Genomic DNA, 20,101 nt, shown 5'->3' with positions numbered 1-20,101 from the left:
AAACACTACAGCGAAAAACGGCTTCCGAAATTCGGTTTTCGTCTTTCGGAAGACGTGTCGCATGTGAAAGTAGTGCCTGTGAGTTCTAGTACGCCATTCAAACAGTTGCATGCGGCTACTCGTCCGCCATTGGCAACAATTTATGAATATAATCCACCGTTACGTGCAAGCTTGAGAGATACAGCGGCATTTGTAATTACTGATATTTAGAACGAATTATTAATATCTAATCGCATTCCCGTGAGGAAAGGTATATAATAAACAAAAGGTAATCATTACTCTATTTTCAGTGTCTACTGTACATTATTAATCGACATCGAGATTTTTGTTCCTAAGCTCCAATGCACGAACATGTAAATTTGTGTATACTGTGATACCGTCCGTCCCAAACCAAATAAAGAAAGTCTATATGGTCATAAATAAATTAAGAAATAAAATTAAAAGAACAACATAAAGAAGAAAATGAACGACGATCGTGCTACAGATACAACGAAATCTTTCTGCGACAAGTTCTTGCAAAAATATTTAGCTACGCAATACACTCGTTAAAATCGTCACGTGGTGATAGGGGAAGGAAATGGTTTTCCTTACCCGAATGTATTTTGCCCCATTTCGAAGGGTTTTGCGTTTTTTCATATTTCCAATGCATTTTTCCCCTTTCGAAGGGTTTCGCTTTTCCCATGAGGTTGATGGCAAATAGCAGTAGTGGGGCAACGATGAGGCTACAAACTAGTTTCTACAAAGAAGTAGTTTCATCTGAAATACTGAGCAACTGAAAGCGATATTACTGGTACCTCTTCAGAATAGACTGACGCGTAGACATGAATAACTTCGTTTCTCATTTCTACAAAAGTATTTTACCGTGTCATAGCATTTCCGGATTCTTCAGCTCCGTTGCCTTTTCATCTCCATTGCACCTCCTCCTATGTTTGTAATATAACATAGACTACGTCTACTAGTTAGTTTCATCAGGTTCGTGTATGTCTGGCAGTTGTATGGATCAGTAAATTCCCTACAGTGTTAACATCTAGTTATCTGCTGACCCACCAGCCAATGCTAGCAATTCAATATTGACTAGTTCTACATGACATCTGTCATCTACTTAATAAAGTCGAATGTCAGTAAAGCAATTATATAGTTTTTTGCAATATGTATTTCACCCGGATTTATTACAAAATATCTTTGGTGATGAAATACAAATTACTTGCCCCTTTTCACACAATCATTTGCATGCACATTTCAGAAAAATTTCCAATTTTTGCATTAGTTTTGTAAATAATGGACTCAATAAGCGAAATTTTTCCTCTTCCTAACACATCTGTTCCATTTGAATGCCACTACATGAAATAGTCTGTTTATTGTGTCCACAGACCAATGAAATACCAGTTCGTCTGCCGACTACTGTGGAATACTTCGGCACAGTAGTAGCTCTCTTCTCCATTAAGCAGAAATATTTTGTAATATCTTTTATCACAATCTTGTAGAAATTATTGAAGTGAAACTTATGTTCTTCAGTTCTTAACATTGTGGAAGCATTTCCCCAGCAGTGTGCTACTAATAAAAGATTCATCACCAGAAATTCCCCGTTTTTTTTTTTTTTAGTTCTTTCACGCACACCACCATAAATGGCAGCACACAAACTACTATATTTTCCCAGACATTTAAAATTTTCTGCCCTAGTTTCCTAATCACCTGATTTTACATTTCCTATCACTTCCCTGCCATGCAGTATGAAGGAATTATCCTTTGTTGTTATCTCAAGACACTGCGCAGGTGGAAGAGTCTCTGAATTAAGTGCTGGTATTCACAAACGTAGTCCGACAGTGGAAATAACATAATGCAGAAGTAAAAGAAAATCTTACAACATAAGTGGAGTGGTGAATAATGAAAACCAGTGCAAGAAGACACAGTGGAGGTCAATGTTTTCGTGACAGCCAATACATTAAACCATAGTCAGCTTGTTGCACAGTTTGTTTCAGTTATAACTGGTTTTTATTTTTATGTAAACAATAATACATCTGTTTACTGAGCATGTTATATGGCATTGTTATGGTGGTCACTGGTGCGAGGAATGATCTTATCCAAAGATCGTTTGCCAAAAAATTCGAAACTGGTGTTCAACAAAAACAATTTTTAATGCATGCCTAGACATGGATAAAAAGTATGTTAAAATAAAGTCTTCGCAATGTCCCCAAGCTAGAAAATATTGTTTTACCCTTAACAAAATGCTACAATGTAAGTTAGCGTAGAACTTTGAGTTACGGTTATGACATTAGCTCCTTGCAAAATGACATGAGGTAGTTCTTGGGAACCTATGGGTTCGGCACAGCTTTTGAACATGTGCTACCTCTCTACATGTGGCACTGGCGAGTTTAGCAAAGTAAAGACTGGGTATGCAGTTGAAACGACAACCTCAGAACAACAGAAACAGGAACAATCATCATCATTAATCTTTGTTTATAAAGCACTTGTGTTTGCACGATAAATTTTGGGAATTTTGTCCCCCTCCTCCCTCATTATGCAAACAACTAAAATCTTTTATTCCGCAAACGTTTTGACACATTTGTGTCTTCATCAGTGGGTCATTCTGCAGGATTTTATTTATCATATCAGAAATTAACATTCTACAGAATAAGGCAATGATTCCAATATGTAAAAAAAAGTTTTAGGCCTGTTTTTTGTTTCAGTAAATATTACATGAAACATGTTTAATATCAGAAAAAGAAGTGTTCCACTAATAATTTGTTTTTGAGACCTAGGTTTGAGGTTATTAGACTATTGTCTAGCACAGGCTGTGAAGATGTTTATATGCATTGTCTAACAACAAAAAGAAAACATCATCTAAATAACAAAGTGAGAGCATTCTTTGATAATTTCTGTTGATGAATAGAGGACACGAATTTCCTGAGTGAGTCTGCGAATATGGCCATCCACCGTCTAGTCGGCTTAACAAATTTCCTTATTTGCAACAACATTCTCGCTGCTGCCACGATCAGATCAAAACTTAGAACTTGTAAAACAACATTTGATGTCAGTACAAATAAGTTCTGTGTCTGAGCGGGATGTCAACTCGTTGTTGATGGCCCGCTTTGGTGTGGACTTCATTGATAACCACACTCAGCATTGCTTTACAAGTTCTAAGTTTGGATTTGATCACAGCAGCAGCTGAAGCACTGTTATAAATTAAGAAGGGTCGACAGAAGCGTCCGATCCCACGCGTCGGCTTTGACCCGTGACGTCATGACGGCGCGGAGTTTGGTTTGTGAGTGTGGCGTGTTTGTAGATGACGCCTTGTTGTGGTTTCTGGTGGTATGTTCAGGATTTTCGTTTGTGCGGTGTAATTGGCTCAGTTTGCTTTTGCTCATTATCCAGAATTTTTCGAGTGTTGGCTGTCTTTGTAGTGGAATTCGTTTCAGTGAGTTAACAATTTTGTGTGGAGGTTAATTTAGTGTTGTTCGCTGTACATCGTGTGGTAATTTTAGTAAAATTAATCGATTGTTGTTTTTGTTCAGGAATGGACATGAGGGATAAAATTAACAGTGCGCAGGTCAAGTGAAGTGTTCAATACCAATGTGTGGCTGTGTATGTTGATATTGGTATCGGGAGATGTTTTTGAGCTATATAGGCCAAGGGAAGTGTTGGATCGTAATTTATGGGATCGGGAGCTGCTGTTGAGCTATATAGGTCAAGGGAAGTGTCCGATTCCGGATGATATTGTATTTGGGGAGTTTTGTGAAGTCGGTTTTTTCGTCGTTGTGTGTGGTTTTGTATGGGGGTGGGTGTCTAAATTTGTTTATATTTAGTTTGCCCCCACCCAAAAACACCCCATTATCCACCCTTGTCCCGTTAGTGTCATAGGGCTTTTTGTGGAAAGTGTGTGTGTTTGTTTTTCGATGTATTTTCGTCCTTATAACGTGTACGTGCCGACTTTATGTGCGCCATATTGGAATCGTTGTTTATGGTGGTTTCCGCCATATTTGTGACGTCATGGGTCGAAGCAGACGGGTGGGATCGGACACTTCCGTGTTTCCATTAAGAAAAACATGTAGACAACTAGACAGCTTTATTCATAAGACTGTTGTTGACTTCACTGCGGGTGTTTCACAAAACAGCACGATATGGAAAAACCTAGGTTTATTAATAAATATTTAATGAAACAAATGTGAAACATGTGTTTTCCATACAATAATGCTCCACCAAATAGGCGTAGTAAAATAAAATGGAAAAAAAACAAACTGAATTCTCACACCTAAATAAAACATGACCCACTGATGACGGCACTAATGTGCCAAAACATATCTTGGCAATAAAAAGATTAGTTGCTTGTGTAAGAGGCAGAACTACATTCCCATGTGTCTGGCACCTCGAAAAACACTGACCAGATGTGGCAGTACAGAACAAAAACCACAGGTGGAGGCTACCAAACCTTTCTCCATCATTGAGACGAAAATGATAAAGCGACCTTCTTCACGTATGAGATGCACAGCACAGGTATCTCCAAATACTGTTAATAACACTGCTGCAAAGAAGAACCAAAGTAACGTCTCACCCAACTGCACCTCTGCAGAGACCTGTCGCTACGGCAGCAAAAGGACGCGCCGTCGACCGCCAGACGTCTCCCTCGGTGTTGCCACGGCAGGTGGCCGTCACTGCAGAACCAGAAATACGGTAACGCCGCACTCGGGCTGTCGACCGCCGGAAGTCTCCGCGACAGAGGTGCGGCGATGCAAAATGTAGTAGAGCCGGCGTGCGCGCTCTGCCGGTGCCGGCCGAGCTCGGCGGACGGAGGGGACTTACCTTGCGTGGGGCACTCGTGCTCGTCGGTGCCGTCGTCGCAGTCCCGCACCCCGTCGCAGCGCTGGGACGCCAGGATGCACCGGCTGAGGTCGCACAGGAACTCGCCGACGGCGCACTCTGGAAGGGCACAGGCAGGGCAGTCAGTGGTGAGGCTGCTCTCCGTACGAGGCGGGAACACTATGACTACACAGCTGACAGAATACACGAGGCATGCCTCTGGCTGCAGCTGCCACTGATCCCCTCAAAATCTTCAGCTCATCTCGAGACGGTCGAGTCAGAGGTAGACAGTTAGGAACTTGGTAAAGGAGGCGGAGGAGAGAAGGTCGACAGAAGCGTCCGATCCCACACGTCGGCTTCGACCTGTCACGTAAGGCTGTTGTCGTGTGTCACGTCCTGACGGCGCGGAGTTTAGTTTGTGAGTGTGGCGTGTTTGTAGATGTCGTCGTGTCGTGGTTTGTCGTGCTCTCTGGTGGTATGTTCAGGGTTTTCGTTTGTGTGGTGTAATGGGTTCAGTTTGCTTGCGCTCATTACCCAGAACTGTTCGAGTGTCGTCTGTGTTTTGTAGTGGAATTCGTTTCAGTGAGTTAACGATTTTGTGTGAAGGTTAATTTAGTGTTGTTCATTGTACATCATTTAGTAATTTCAGTAAAATTAATCAGTTGTTGTTTTTGTTCAGGAATGGATATGACGGATAAAATTAACAGTGGGCAGGTCAAGGGAAGTGTTCGATCCCAATGTGTGGCTTTGTATGTTGGTATCGGCAGGTGTTTTTGAGCTTTATAGGCCTAGGGAAGTGTTTGACCCTAATTTATGGGATCGGGAGCTGCTGTTGAGCTATATAGGTCAAGGGAAGTGTCCGATTCCAGATGATATTGTGTTTAGTGGTATTTGGGGAGTTTTGTGATGTCGGTTTTTTTCAGCATTTTGTGTGGTTTTGTATGGGGGTAGGTGTGTAAATTTGTTTATATTTAGTTTGCCCCCACCCAAAAACACCCCATTTCCCGCGCTTGTCCCATTAGTGTCATTAGGCTTTTTGTGGAAAGTGTGTGTGTTTGTTTGTTTCTCGATGTATTTTCGTCCTCATAATGTGTACGTACCGACTTTATATCAGCCATATTGGAATCGTGGTTTATGGTCGTTTCAGACATATTTGTGACGTCACGAATCAAAGCAGACGGGCGGGATCGGACACTTCCGTATTTCCTTGCAGTTTTTGAGCACCAGACTGTGCCAGTATTCTAGGTTACATCCCAGAATAGTATTGGTGGCTAGTGAGTGAGCTGGGAAAAACTCTCAGTGGATATCCATCCACTTGATGGGGTCGCTAAGCTTGCATTGGTGTTTTAGGGTCATTCAATAACTAAAGAGACAAATTGGTCTGGAAAAAAAAAAAAACTGTTAGTAGTCCAAGTTTGGTGCTTTTATGACTTTGAGTTGGCATCACTGGGATGAGCATGGATCAGCTGATGTATCAATGTTGTTTTGTTTATAACCTCAGAAATACATTTCAAGATAGCGAGTCCACTCGAAACGTTCACATTAGTTGAACAACATTCTGTTATCTATTTATTACTTGCTGAAGGCAAGAAACCAGTGAATATATACTGTAGAATGTCTAAAATTTACGGTGAAGGTTGTACGAATCATGCAAATTTTTACAAGCAGTTCAAAAATGGTCACGACTCAGCGACTGACAAACACCGTTCTGGCTGACCAGTTGCAGTTTCCACTCCCTCACTTGAAAGTCGAACTGATGACATTATTCGTGCCGACCAGCATGTGACTGTGGAAATGATAGTTAATAAGGATCAAGTTCATAAAGGCAGCCAGAGTGCGGTGTTGGAACAGTTCATAAAATTACGTGTAACAAGCTGATGTACCGCAAAACGTGCAAGATGGGTCCCAACAGAGTTGATGCGGCTACACAAGGGGACAAGGTTGAGAGTGTGCACAGAGATAAAGGAACGTTATGAAAGAGAAGGTGAGCACTTCCTCAACAAGATTTTAACTTGTGAGGGAACTTGGGTTCACTATTATGAGCCAGAATCAAAAAGATAAAACACAGAATGGAAGCACAGCAACTCACCTGTCAAGAAAAATTTCAAAACCCGAGCATCAGCAGGAAAAGTAACGTTGACGGTGTTTTGGGATGCTGAAGCTCCAGCTTTTTGTGATTATCTCGAAGAGCAGTGCAGAGTGAACAGCCAATGCTACTCGGATTTGCTTCTAAACAAGGTGAAGCCAGCCACGAGAGAGAGGAGATGTGGATCTCAGAGGAGAGGTGTGATTCTCCAGCAAGACAACGCACGTCGTCACGTTGCTGAACTAACTCGTGAAACCGTCGACAAAATGGTCTCGGATGTACTGCCTCATCCCCCTTACAGTCCTGATTTAGGACCTGGTGATTTCCATTTGTCTGGTGCACTGAAGGAGGGATTACACAGGAAGAGGCTCTGGGACAACGGGGACGTGAAAATGTTTGTGGGAAATTGGTTCAAACATCAAGATAAAGAGTTCTTTGCAGCTGGAATAAAAATAGCTTGTAGCCCATTGACACAATTGCATAAATGTTAAAGGAGGTTATGCTGAAAGGTAGAAAAGTATTGTTTTGTAAAAATAAACGCTTTTTTCTCCAGACTAATTTGTCTCTTTAATTATTGAATGACCATTGTATAAATTAATGAAGGTACGCTTTAACCGTGAAGCAGGTAAATAACTTACAGATATGTTTGATACATCACTGAATGCAGTGTATCTTCAACTTTTATGTACAAATGGTCAACGTGGGTACCTTTTGCAAGACAACAAATGTCCCAGATGTAATCTGTTTCCTGCCAAATCCTACGAATCGGATCTCTACGCAGGGTGGCAACTGCTCGTGTTGTCTGTTGTGACAGCCCGTCAACATTTCCCAGAAGTGGAGGAATAAACACTCTGTCTTTAATGTAGCCCTCGTACAAAGAAGTCCGTTGGGGCTGAATCAGATGATCGTGGCGGCCAGCATATTTTTCCACCACATCCATTCCGGTTCGGCACATTGCTACGGAGACAACTAGACGATGGACGGTGATGTGGTGGCGTGCTGTCTTGCTGGAAAGTAAATTCTGTGCCTATGTCCTGTTGTAATTGATGCATCAGACAATGGTCAATCATGTCCAGGTACAAAGTGCCAGTTACAGTTGACACAGCAAAAAAAAGGACCATAAATGTTTTTACAGCTTACAGCACAAAAAACAACTACCTTAGGGAAGTCCTGTACACGTTTGATTACCTGAAATGGTTTCTGTGCACACCGTATCTGGACATCATGCTAGGTCACTCTACTGCAGGTACGGAACGGGGCTCTCTCACTTAATAATTTTTTTTTTAAAAGAATCGTATTCAGTTTGGATTTTGTTAAACATTTCTACACGGAACTTAGCTTTTTCTTTGTCACTTTCTCTTAAGCTTGCCACAGTTGCAGTTCATAGGTTTGGAGTGCGAGGTGTTTCCTTAATGCCCTCCACACTGTAACACTGGGTATATTCAGTTCAGTCATAAGCTGGCACGTCCCATCGATTTACCCAGACTGCGAGTGTAAGACCGTAATGAAATGAAATGAGTGTTTGGCATCATTGGCCGGGAGGCCCATTGCAGAGCAGGTACGGCTGCCTCGGTGCAGGCCTTATTAAATTCGATGCCCGATGGGGATGAAATGATGATGAAGACAACACAACACCCAGTCCCTGAGCGGAGAAAATCCCCGAACCAGCCGGTAATCGAACCCGGGCCCGTAGGACGGCAATCCGTCACCCTGACCACTCAGCTATCGGGGCGGACAGAGTAAGACCGTGAAACTTCTTCAACCCCTGCATAAGAGACTGCTGGCTGACCCTGATCCGGGATTGTATGTGATACACAGGCAGTTTCAGTTAAACGACTGCACAAATTAAAAACAGTTTGCCTCTTATGTGGTTCGCTTGCAATATCTAGTCCTGAATTGGCTCTGAATTGTATTAACAAATTTTAATTCATGAAACCATAAACAACATTGAACACAAACTGCACTGTAATATGACTCCACTATGGCTGATGAAATGAATGATACTGCATGCCGCCAAGTGGGAACTTAACAGTGTTAGACAGAAATAAAACTAGAAGTTATACTGCATTCAATGCTCTATCAAACATTTCCTTAAGTTATTTGCCATTTTCACAATAAAAGGTTACTTTTTTATAACTAATTTATAAACAACCTGTATATCAGACTGCACAGTTGGACAGTAGAGTAATAGCTCACAATGATTCCCTCACGAACACAAGTTATTCTGCCGGTGCTCGATCCCGAGGTGCCAATTATGAAACTGAGGAAGGAAATTTTTATCACCCAGAGTTGCAAGTAGAGGAGAAGTGGTATGATGTTGTTCTAAGCCACTAGCCAGCACGGGTGTGCTAAATTGTGTCTAAAACTGAGGGCGGTGCCTCAGGAGTGAGGGCGCGTACAGCTGCCGACAGACATCCGTCCGTCGGGTGGGGGCGTTAACCTCGGTGGACCCTTTTGTTGTACGAGGGAAGGCCCAAAACTCGTATCGTATATCAGACTTCACATGGTTGGACAGTAGAGCAGCAGCTTCTGCCAATCCTCTCACAAATGTATGGCGGGTGATACCAAGATAACCAGTGAAAACCTGATGAAGCTATAATTTCTTTCCACGAGATTTGCAAGAGGTAAAGAAGTTGTACAGTACATTTCTCAATCACCAGACTGCACCGACACCTGGAGTTACAGCTCAACAGGCTCGCAAGTTAGATCTGTCTACTAGATAGGGGTGCTACAGTTGGCAAGCTCGTCGGTGCTGCGAGAAACGGCCCGACACTTCTGTCCGTATATCGAAGCGGGTGTGGTCACACACCGGGACGACAGGCTCTTCCGAATCTCTCACAATGTTAGCAAGTCTGGTGCCGCTCGATCCCGAGGTGGATAATTAAGAACGTGGTGAAGGAAAACAGCTTCATCCGTAGAGCTGCAAGAGTAGGGGGAGGCTCTCTCTCTCTTCTGTGCAGTTCCTCACATCCGATTTACCCTTCAGTTTCATCATTTTGCCAATGAAATTACAAGGTGTACAACTTTGCTTCCGCCATTTGCCGACAGGTGGAGAGAACAGTAAGTAGCGGTCGAAAGAAACGGATCCCAGACATCAGGCAGTTAGCTTGGACCTCAGTCAACATAACCCGATTGAAACATTAGTCGATTTGTGTCTGCGTCATAAAGTTGGTCTCGATTGAAAATCTCAGTTTATGAGCCTAATTCTCATAATTTGCAGGAGGTGTTACTGTTTTGTTTCAGTACGAAGAAAACAGCAGCTGAGTCTCATCGAATGCTCTCGAGTACGTACGGTAAGGGCGCTGTTAGTGAAAGAACGTGTCGTGAGTGGTTTCAATGCTTCAAGGACGGTGATTTTAACATCGTAGACCAGCATAGTGGTGGAAGAGAGAGTGTTTTCGAAGATGCAGAATTGGAGACATTGCCTAGTGAAGACTTGCGTCAAACTTGAGAAGAACTGGCGCGATTAGTGGGAGTGACACAGGAAGCCATTTTAAAACATGTCAAGGCTATGGGAATGATTCAGAAAGAAGGAAGTTGGGTCCCGCGTGAGCTGAAACCGAGAGACGTTGAACGGCATTTGTGTGTTTAGAACAGTTGCTTCAGAGGCAAAAATGGCAGGGATTTCTGCATCGCACTGTGACCGGGGACGAGAAATGGGTTCATTAGGATAGCCCTAAATGCAAAAAAATACATGGCGATATCCCGGCCGTGCTTCCACGTCGACGGCCAAACCGAATATTCACGGCTCCAAGATCACGCTCTGCATTTGGTGGGACCAGCTCGGCGTCCTGTACTGTGAGGTGTTAAAACCGAGTGAAACAATCACAGGTGCTCGTTATCGAATGCAATTAATGCGTCTGAGCGGAGCATTAAAAGACAAACGGCAGCAATACAGCGAGAGGCATGATAAAGTGATTTTGCAGTACAACAACGCTCGATCCCACGTTGCAAAAGAGGTCAAAACGTACTTGGAAACGTTAAAATTGGAAGTCCTACCCCACCCGCCGTATTCTCCAGACATTGCTCCCTCTGACCTGTTTAGATCCATAGTGCATGGCCTGGCGTGGATCACATCAAAAGATGAACAATTTTTTCGACGCGGAATTCGTACACTGCCCGAAAGATGGGAGAAAGTAGTGGCCAGCAGTGGGAAATACTTTGAATGATACGTGTGTAACCAATTTGTTTCATTGAAGCCTAAAATGGTGGGAAAAAATGGTGGAAGCAAAGTTGTACACCTTGTATTTGTTAGCAAACTTTTGTTATCTTGTGTGTCACTCACTTTCCTCACACTAAAATGAACAAAGACTCACGATAAATATTTGCGCCAAGGGTTAGATGAACATTTTGCACACCTCAATGTGTCTTAAGTACTGCCTATTTTCAGATGGCAGTGCTGTGTGTCTTTAGGCACAGTTTGGGGGAGACGCCCTGTCTATGCACGGAGCTGTAAAGGTATTCAGTGTTTGAGTACAGTTGGGGGAGGGGGCGAAATATCCTCCGTCAGTATCGATTATAGAATTGAGTAATGTATCCCCAGGCTCACAATTCTTCTGCACGTAGTTCTCGAGCTCCACGAACTCATTTCACAGTGGATCGCCCGTGTACAACAACCTAAAACTGGTGCACTTTTGTGATAATGGTTGCAGTGTTGTGACCCCTCCATTGAGTCTTCTGTTGGTTTAGGATGATGTGGGTGATAGCAGAGACAAAAAAGATGGACAACAGAAAATTTTGTAGACTGATAACAGGAAATAGTGGAAAGGAACACTCTGGAATCATCATGCACAAGACAGCACGATCAATAGTATTCCTGTCCTCGTCGACTGAAAATCTGAATTCTTTTGGATTGCCATTACTCACAAATATTTGTATAAAAAATAAAACTGTAAGAAAAGTATGAAGAGCAGATATACAAATAATGTGAAAGAAAAATTGTTTACTAAGGATGTAACCCAGAGCAATTAAGACTACTAAAATTTTTTCCAGCATTCCAGTACATATTTTGGAGCTCGCATGGTCACAGTCAAAATTCTTTGCATTCTGAGAATGACTGGGATAAAGGACTATGAATTTGAAATAGTCTTCATATCTCTCACTCCCTGAAAAAAAAATTATGTAAGAAAAACATGCATCCTATACATGTTCAGTATATTCACTTTCATTCCTGCACTAACTTATTTTAAAGGTAACAGATAACTACTTTACTCCATAAAATATGTAAACAATATTAAATGTGAATATTAGTGAGATGGAACTTCAGCGAAAATATTTTTCTGTGCCCTTGCATAAAATGTAAAAATAAAAGTTAAAATGCCACAAAATTAGCAATTGTTTGCATCTAACAATATTTTCTCTAGAAATTTATTTCACTCTGGTATCAATGAAGAAACATAAATAACTGATCAGTGAAAGCGAGTGGTCACAGTTACTTGTTCATTTCAGCTGATGCGAATAACGGTCACAGTTCGGTTGAACCTAAAATGAGTTATGTAAAGTTGCCCCTGAAATTTTTTAGTGCCTCTTAAACCTTACTGATATTCCATTCATTATCTTTTGATCTAAACTTTTCTAATTTGCTGTAACCAGCTCTTTCTTCTGTACGTTGGTCGCTAATTGCATAAAATTTGCATTGTATGCTGCATAGTTTAGAGTGAGGAAAATAATTCTTTTCTCAGAACGTAAGAGGCCAAGTTTTTGTACAGTACTTCCTTGATGAGACTAAAAGTATGGAGGACTGCAGATGAAGCAAATAGGTCCTTTTAAACGATTTGCACTTAGACAATGTCAGTTATTTCAACTCTTCCCACCAGTAAATTACAAGCAAAGTGAGTATTTTGACATATAACACGGTAATACAGAGTGTGAATATCCTGGCAAACTTATGGAAATCCATCTGTGTCAGGCAGTACCAGTCGGTTCTGGCTCTGGAGCAGCTGTCGACGTCGTGGTGGTGGTCGACTGTCCGGGGCAGTCCCTCTCGTCGGATCCGTCGCGGCAGTCTTCGGTGCCGTCGCACCGCTGCACGGCGCAGATGTAGCGCGAGTTGTCTGCGCAGCGCACCTTGTCGTCTGCACGGCACTCGTCCTCGAATGTCGGCGGAGGCGTCGGCAAAATAGCTCCCGATCCACGGGCGAGGCTATCGGACTCCAGTGGCTCCGGGGCACGCTGAGTTACCGGTTCGGGCTCGGTCGGGAGGACGGGAGGTGTCGGGGCAGGAGTTGTGGTGGTCGTGGTTGTTGTGGTGGTGGTGGTTGTGCTAGTGGTAGTCGTATCGGCGTACACAGGCGGGCTACGGGACACTGGCACTGTTTTGTACAGACGGATCGATAGAGGTGTAGCCAGGGTGTGAGGATGCGTCGGTTGTCCATGCGGTTAATATATTCCGTAACAAGGAAAGTGGAAAAAAGTTGAAAGTTTGGGATGTAAATTGAAGAATAAAAGTGTGTGAAAATGAGGGCAATATAGTTAATAAGATACAGACCCAGTGGAACATATCAAATGAGTTTGAGAGGAAAACAATTATAGTTGACAGGAGACACATCCATGAGCAATAAGGTGAAGAAATATGTTGATGCAAAAATGAAATAGAAATGACATTAAAGATTGTATGAAATAAACACAGAAATATCAAATGTGAATTTGAAAGTATGTGGCATTTAGATTGAAATAGGAAAGCATTTTACATGTGTAACATGTACAGATATCCATATATAACAGCAATTGTCAGCAACAATTAAATTTGAAATAAATTGTTTTGATGGATATTTACAGAGGAGCATTGTAGACCAAAATAGTTAGAAAAAAAGAGCACAAACAATAATGGCCATTAAACCAGTGTGTTTAAATTAGGAAGTTATGAAACAAATTAAATTTTAATTTTGTGATGATAATAGAGTGGATGGTGTAGACATTAATAACAATTACAGTAACATATGACAGTTCATGGAATGATATAGATTGGTTTAAGAAAATAAAAATAGTTCAAATGTTGTGCAATGATCAAGATAACGGATGATAAGTAGGAATCGAAAGTGCACGAAAGCAGGAAGAGATCCAGTATGTAACAAAAAAAAAATTGTTAATTTTCATGCAGATACCCAAAAAAAGAAACACATTGGATAGCATGATGTAAGTGGATGAGGATAGGTCACAAGGAGATGGAAGATTGGAGGGAAAGAGAGAAGGGTGATACAGCATTAAGAAACAGCTCACTAAACCCAAAATGTAGAACAAAAACATAACATTCACAAAAAACAAACACAGAACACGATACAAATGCAGCAAAGCACAGTCTGGTTAAGTTTGTTAGTGATGAGTTAAGCAGATATAGGAAAGGATACAAAGCACCGTCACCCACACAACATGCCCATTTCCAGAACAACCACTTACAAAACAATTACAGACTGTTATCAGGCAACACACCAACCACAACATTTCACAAGTTAGTGTTACTGATATCAGTGTTGACTCTAACAACAAACACGGTCATTCACAAATTACATATACAGTTCAGACTACCAACTGGTTGTTTCATACATACAGTGAACCTGAGTTAGGAACCATCACCAAGATAAACTAGAATTAAAATTTAGTACAAACAATAAGTATAACAATCAAAGTTTTCTGGTACAGATTCTTTCATTTTGCACAATTTTTCCCTCACTTTCATTTCAGACTCTATTAATTTTGTCGCCTTTATGGGGAACTTATCATTTTCACGTAAGTCACTCGGGAAATTTGCCGGATTTTCACAGTGTGTCCTCTACATAGACGTCCACCGATTTTGGTCATTGGTCATGCTCTGTGGAGAATATACAGAGGGGTACAAAAAAATGTATGCACTGTTCAAAAGTCCATAACTGGCAAACTAATTGACGGAGTTGTCTCATCTTTGGTAGTGTAACAGTTTGTAGTGCAATCAGCACACTAGCGTTGTATTGCGGTTTTTTTTTTTTTTGTTTTGTCAGATGACAGTCGCCAGATAGTCAGTGTTTTGTTCTTAGTTGCACCTAGTTACTCGAGTAAACATGGCTGGCGCAAGGCTTACAGTCCATGAAAGGAAGTCTGTTTTGAAGTGGTATTTTAAGTACGAAAACATCAATGACGTTCAGCGGCAATGGTGAAATGGGTATCAAGCAGAGCCACCGACACGTTTAACGATTCGTCGCATTCGAGACAAATTTGAAGCCGAAGGCTGTGTTAAAGATGTACACAAACAACGATCTGGACGACCTGTAACAGTAACAAGTCCAGCTAAATCCCGTCGTGTGTTACAACAATTCACTCGCTCACCACAGAAGTCTGTGAGACTGTGTGCCCGTGAAACTGGAGTGAGTCGCTCAAGTGTTCGGCGAATTTTGAAGACAGCAAAGTGGAAGTGCTACATCCCACGGTTGGTACACGCAATGAACGAGGACGACCCAGATCGTAGAATGGAGTACTGCGAGTGGTTTACTAACATGGTGCGCAACAATGAAGAGTTTGGAGAGATGATTGTGTGGTCTGGTGAGGCACAGTTCTAACTCAGTGGTACAGTAAATCGCCACAATTGCATCTACTGAGCCGCCGAAAATCCAAACGTTCGTGTAGACAAAGCCGTGAATTTGCCAGGAGTAAATGTGTGGTGTGGGTTGTCTTACAGGGACTTGATTGGGCCATTCTTCTTTGACGGCACAGTTACCGGTGAGGTGTACCTTCAGAAGCTTCAGACATCCATTTTACCTGCCATCCGAGACCTGTATGGAGACGGAAGAGTTTACTTTCAACAAGATGGTGCCCCAGCCCACTACCAAAATCCTGTTAGGGCATATCTCAACAAAAATCTACCAGGAAGATGGATAGGCCGCAGAGGTGCTGTGGAGTATCCACAACATTCCCCAGACCTATCTCCTCTGGAATTTTACCTGCGGGGAATACTAAACGACGACGTTTCTTGACAAAAGCCACGCACATTGGAGGAACTTCGAGAATCCGTCATACATTCCTGTGCAAATATCCAACTGAACACGTTGCAGTCAGTAGTTCGTGCTGCAGTTCAGCGACATCGTTTGTGTGTGGATGTTAATGGGGACCATTTCGAACAGCTACAGTGATAACTTTAAGTTGGACTTTACACTACGCTTTCACCAAAAATGAGACAACTCTGTCAATTAGTTTGCAAGTTATGGACTTTTAAACAGGGATACATTTTTTGGACCCCTCTATATATGTATAGAGTATCTCTCCTAAGAGTCGTCAGGTGCATCTTCTCTGGTGTTTCCACAGACATCTGCAATTTCGTGTCTGTAGTGTGTATATCGAGTCAATCTGAACAGACACTACCCGTCAAAACTTCTATGCGGCACCCAGTATCCACAGACAGCATCTGTTTGTTTTTAAAATGGAATTTCCCGTGCCCATTCGACAGAGCAATCGCACATTAGTCTAGCGCAATATTTGTTTGATCAATTGTGTTAAGTGGGACAGTGAAACAGGAAGAGTAACCAGTACTCCACCAGTGACTGAATAGCACTGCTGCGTGGCCACCCTTCCTGTTCTACTGTCCCTGTTAATATGTGTCGATTAAACAGATATCGCACCAGGCTAATGGGGAGGTTGCTCTATCAAACAGGCAAGTAAAACTCCACTTTAGAGATAATTCTGTTTATAAAGGAAAACAAACCAGAACTTTCTGTCACCACTGGGCTTCGCATGAGAGACGTGACAAGCAATATTTGTTTGGGCAGACTCCAACTACCCATTGCAAAGCAAAATTAGAGATATCTGATTAGAGATATCTGCCAAAGCACCAGAAAAAGTGTGTGTATGAATTACGAACATGCGAGTGTGACATAAATACATGAATATTTTGTGAAGTTTTTAACAATATACATATATTAAAAATTTCACAAAATATTCATGTATTCATGTCACACTCGCAGGTTCGTAATTCATACACACCCTCGAATGTATATATATATATATATATATATATATATATATATATATATATATATATATATATATATATATAGAGAGAGAGAGAGAGAGAGGGAAACATTCCACGTGGGAAAAATAGGTATAAAAAACAAGGGGCCTCAACCTCCGCTAATTTCAAGTTATCACCCTTGTACATCACCTGTCATTCAACAACATCTTTGCCTGTGTACTTCTGCCTCGACTGACATCTCTGCCCAAACTCTTTGCCTTTACAAATGTCTGCTTGTGTCTGTGTATGTGCGGATGGATATGTGTGTGTGTGGGGGGGGGGGGGGGGGTGGAGTGTGTACCTGTCCTTTTTACCCCCTAAGGTAAGTCTTTCCGCTCCCAGGATTGGAATGACTCCTTACCCTCTCCCTTAAAACCCACATCCTTTCGTCTTTCCCTCTTGTTCCCTCTTTCCTGATGAAGCAACCTTGGTTTTCAAAAGCTTGAATTTTGTGTGTATGTTTGTGTTTGTTTGTGTGTCTATCAACCTGCCAGCGCTTTCGTTTGGTAAGTTGTATATATATATATTTTTTTTCGAGGGTTGGAACTTTAGTGGCAGCTATTTATTTACAGCTCATACAAAACAGATACGTGTTTCAAAGTTTTACTGACCTTCAAAGTAGTCACCATCAATGTGCATAACCCGTTGCCAGCGATGTTGAAGTCGTAGGATACTCTTAGCAGTGCCAGTTGTGTTGACAGCTCGAGCGGTGCGGTCTATTGCCTGACGAATTTGTAGCAGTTCTGAAGCGAATGCAGGAAGTGTTTCCTTGAGTTTAGAAATCGAGCTGAACTCACGAGGCCATAAGTCAGGAGAATGCAGTAGTGGTATAGCACTTAGCAGCCCCATCAGCCAAACAAACCAGTAACAGCTTGCACTGTACGTGATTGAGCATTGCCCTGCAAAATGATGGTCAGGTCCCGCAGAAAGTGTCATCACTTCGGCCTCTAACCTGGTAGTAGGTAGTGTTCCGAAAATGAACAGCATATAGACAGAAGTGAGGACACTTTCCGCAGGGCCTGACCTTCATTTTGCACGTACAGTGCAAGCTGTTAGTAGATTTGTTTGACCGACGGGGTTGCTAAGTGCTATACCACCTACTGCACTCCCCTGACTTAAGCGCTCGTGAGTTCAACTCTATTTCTAAACTGAAGGAAACACTTCACGGCATTCGCTTCAGAACTGCCACAAATTCGTCGTGCAATAGACCGCGCTGCTCGAACTGTCAACACAACTGGCACTGCTAGGAGTATCCTACGACTCCCACATCACTGGCAACGGGTTATACACACTGCTGGTGACTACTGACTACTGACTACTCTGAAGGTCAGGAAAACTTTGAAACACGTATCTATTTCATATAAAATCTCAGAAATAAAGTTTGGAGTCGACATGCAGTAAAACCTGTATCTATCGTACACTGAAGTGCCAAAGAAACTGGTATAGCCATGTGCATTCAAACACAGAGATATCTAACAGGCAGAATACGGCGCTCCGGTCAGCAATGTATATATAACACAACAAGTGTCTGGTGCCGTTGTTAGATCGGTTACTGCTGCTGCAATGGCAGGTTATCAACATTTAAGTGAGTCTGAACGTGGTATTATAGTCGGCACACAACCGATGGGTCACGGGATCTCCGAGGTAGCGATGAAGTGGCGATTTTCTCATACGACAATTTCACAAGTGTACCACGCATATCGGGAACCCAGTAAAACATCAAATCTAAGACATCGCTGCAGATGGAAAAAGATCCTGCAAGAACGGCGTCGACGACGACAGAAGAGAATCGTTCGAGGTGACAGAAGTGGAACCCTTCCGCAAATTGCTGCAGATTTCAGTACCGGGCCATCGATGAGTGTCAGTGTGCGAACCATTCGATGGAACATCATCAATTTGAGCTTCCGGAGCTGAAGGACCACTCATTTACCCTCGATGATTGCTCGACCCGAAGCTTTACGGCTCGCCTGGGACCGTCGACACCGACATTGGACTTTGATGACTGGAAACGTGATGGTCGGTTCCACAAGTTTCGCATCAAATTGTATCGAGCGGATGGACATGTACGGGTATGGAGACAACCTCATGAATCCGTGGGCCCTGCATGTCAGCAGGGGACTGTTCAAGCTGGTGGAGGCTCTGTAATGGTGTGGGGCATGTGCAGTTGGAGTGATTTGGGACCCGTGATATGTCTAGATATGACTCTGATAGGTGACACGTACATAAGCGTCCTGTCAGATTACCTGCATCCATTCCTGTCCATTGTGCATTCTGACAGACTCGGGAAATTCCAGCAGGACAATGCAACACCTCACACGCCCAGAATTCCTACAGATTGGCTCCAGGAACACAGTTCTGAGTTTAAACACTTCCGCTGGTGACCAAACTCCGCAGACATGAATATTATTGAGCATATCTGGGATGCCTTGCAAGGTGCTGTTCAGAAGAGATCTCCTACCCGTTGTACTCTCACGGATTTATGGACAGCCCTGCAGGATTCATGGTGTCAGTTCCCTCCAGCACTACTTCAGACATTAGTCGAGTCCATGCCACGTCGTGTTGTGCCACATCTGTGTGCTCGCAAGGGCCCTACACGATATTAAGCAGGTGTACCAGTTTCTTTGATTCTTCAGTGTATGTCCACTTTGCCTCAGCTTCTATGCAAACTTTGGTTCAGATGAAGTTTGTCAGCAACATCATCATAAAAAACCATGAGTTACTAACATCCATTGTGATAGAGGATTACCTAGTGGGCATATTCGAGGTGACTATAGATTCCCTTGACTCTTTCTTGCTTGTAGCTTCATTGACAGTGGGGATTTCTCTATAAATACTCGTACTGTTAAGAATTGAACAAAGAGGAAATGATTTAAGATGTTTTGATTTCAAAAGCACTATGTTCATGCACATTTATTTTTTCTGGATTGATATAAACTTGAATTAAAAATTACTGTCTCATGAAATAATTAATAGTTCAACTCAAGCACTGCCATTAAAATGTACATGTTTGCATGGTTTAGCTGGCCATTTCTTGCAGAGCCATTAGTCAACTGACACAGACTGGTTAATTGAAGTATATCATTCTCAATCCACAGAAGTTCAAAAACACTTTGTTACGCATGCTTGTTAAGTTGTACAAGTGGGTATAGAATCTGGAGACATCTAGTTATCACACAGGCATCATACAAATACACCTTTCTAAATGCAGAAATAGTTGAAATAAAATTATTAAACATTGTTTTATTGAG

The 20,101-nt window shown here is 42.2% G+C and overlaps 1 protein-coding gene across 1 annotated transcript in view; it reads right to left on the bottom strand.

The window, feature by feature from the left end:
* The window catches only part of LOC126213609 (basement membrane-specific heparan sulfate proteoglycan core protein-like), an 843,204-nt gene that overhangs the window by 764,353 nt on the left and 58,750 nt on the right, over positions 1 to 20,101 (bottom strand). Inside the window, exons 8-9 of the mRNA XM_049941462.1 lie at positions 12,796 to 13,191; positions 4,798 to 4,914 (exon numbers count right to left, since the gene is read on the bottom strand). Coding sequence (XP_049797419.1) covers positions 4,798 to 4,914; positions 12,796 to 13,191 — 513 coding nt within the window. The remainder of the gene's footprint in view (positions 1 to 4,797; positions 4,915 to 12,795; positions 13,192 to 20,101) is intronic.

This window comes from Schistocerca nitens, chromosome 11 (genome assembly GCF_023898315.1).
Source record: "Schistocerca nitens isolate TAMUIC-IGC-003100 chromosome 11, iqSchNite1.1, whole genome shotgun sequence".
NCBI lineage: Eukaryota > Metazoa > Arthropoda > Insecta > Orthoptera > Acrididae > Schistocerca > Schistocerca nitens.
Note: the sequence above shows the minus strand (reverse complement) of the source record. Positions and strands in the feature narration are given on the sequence as shown.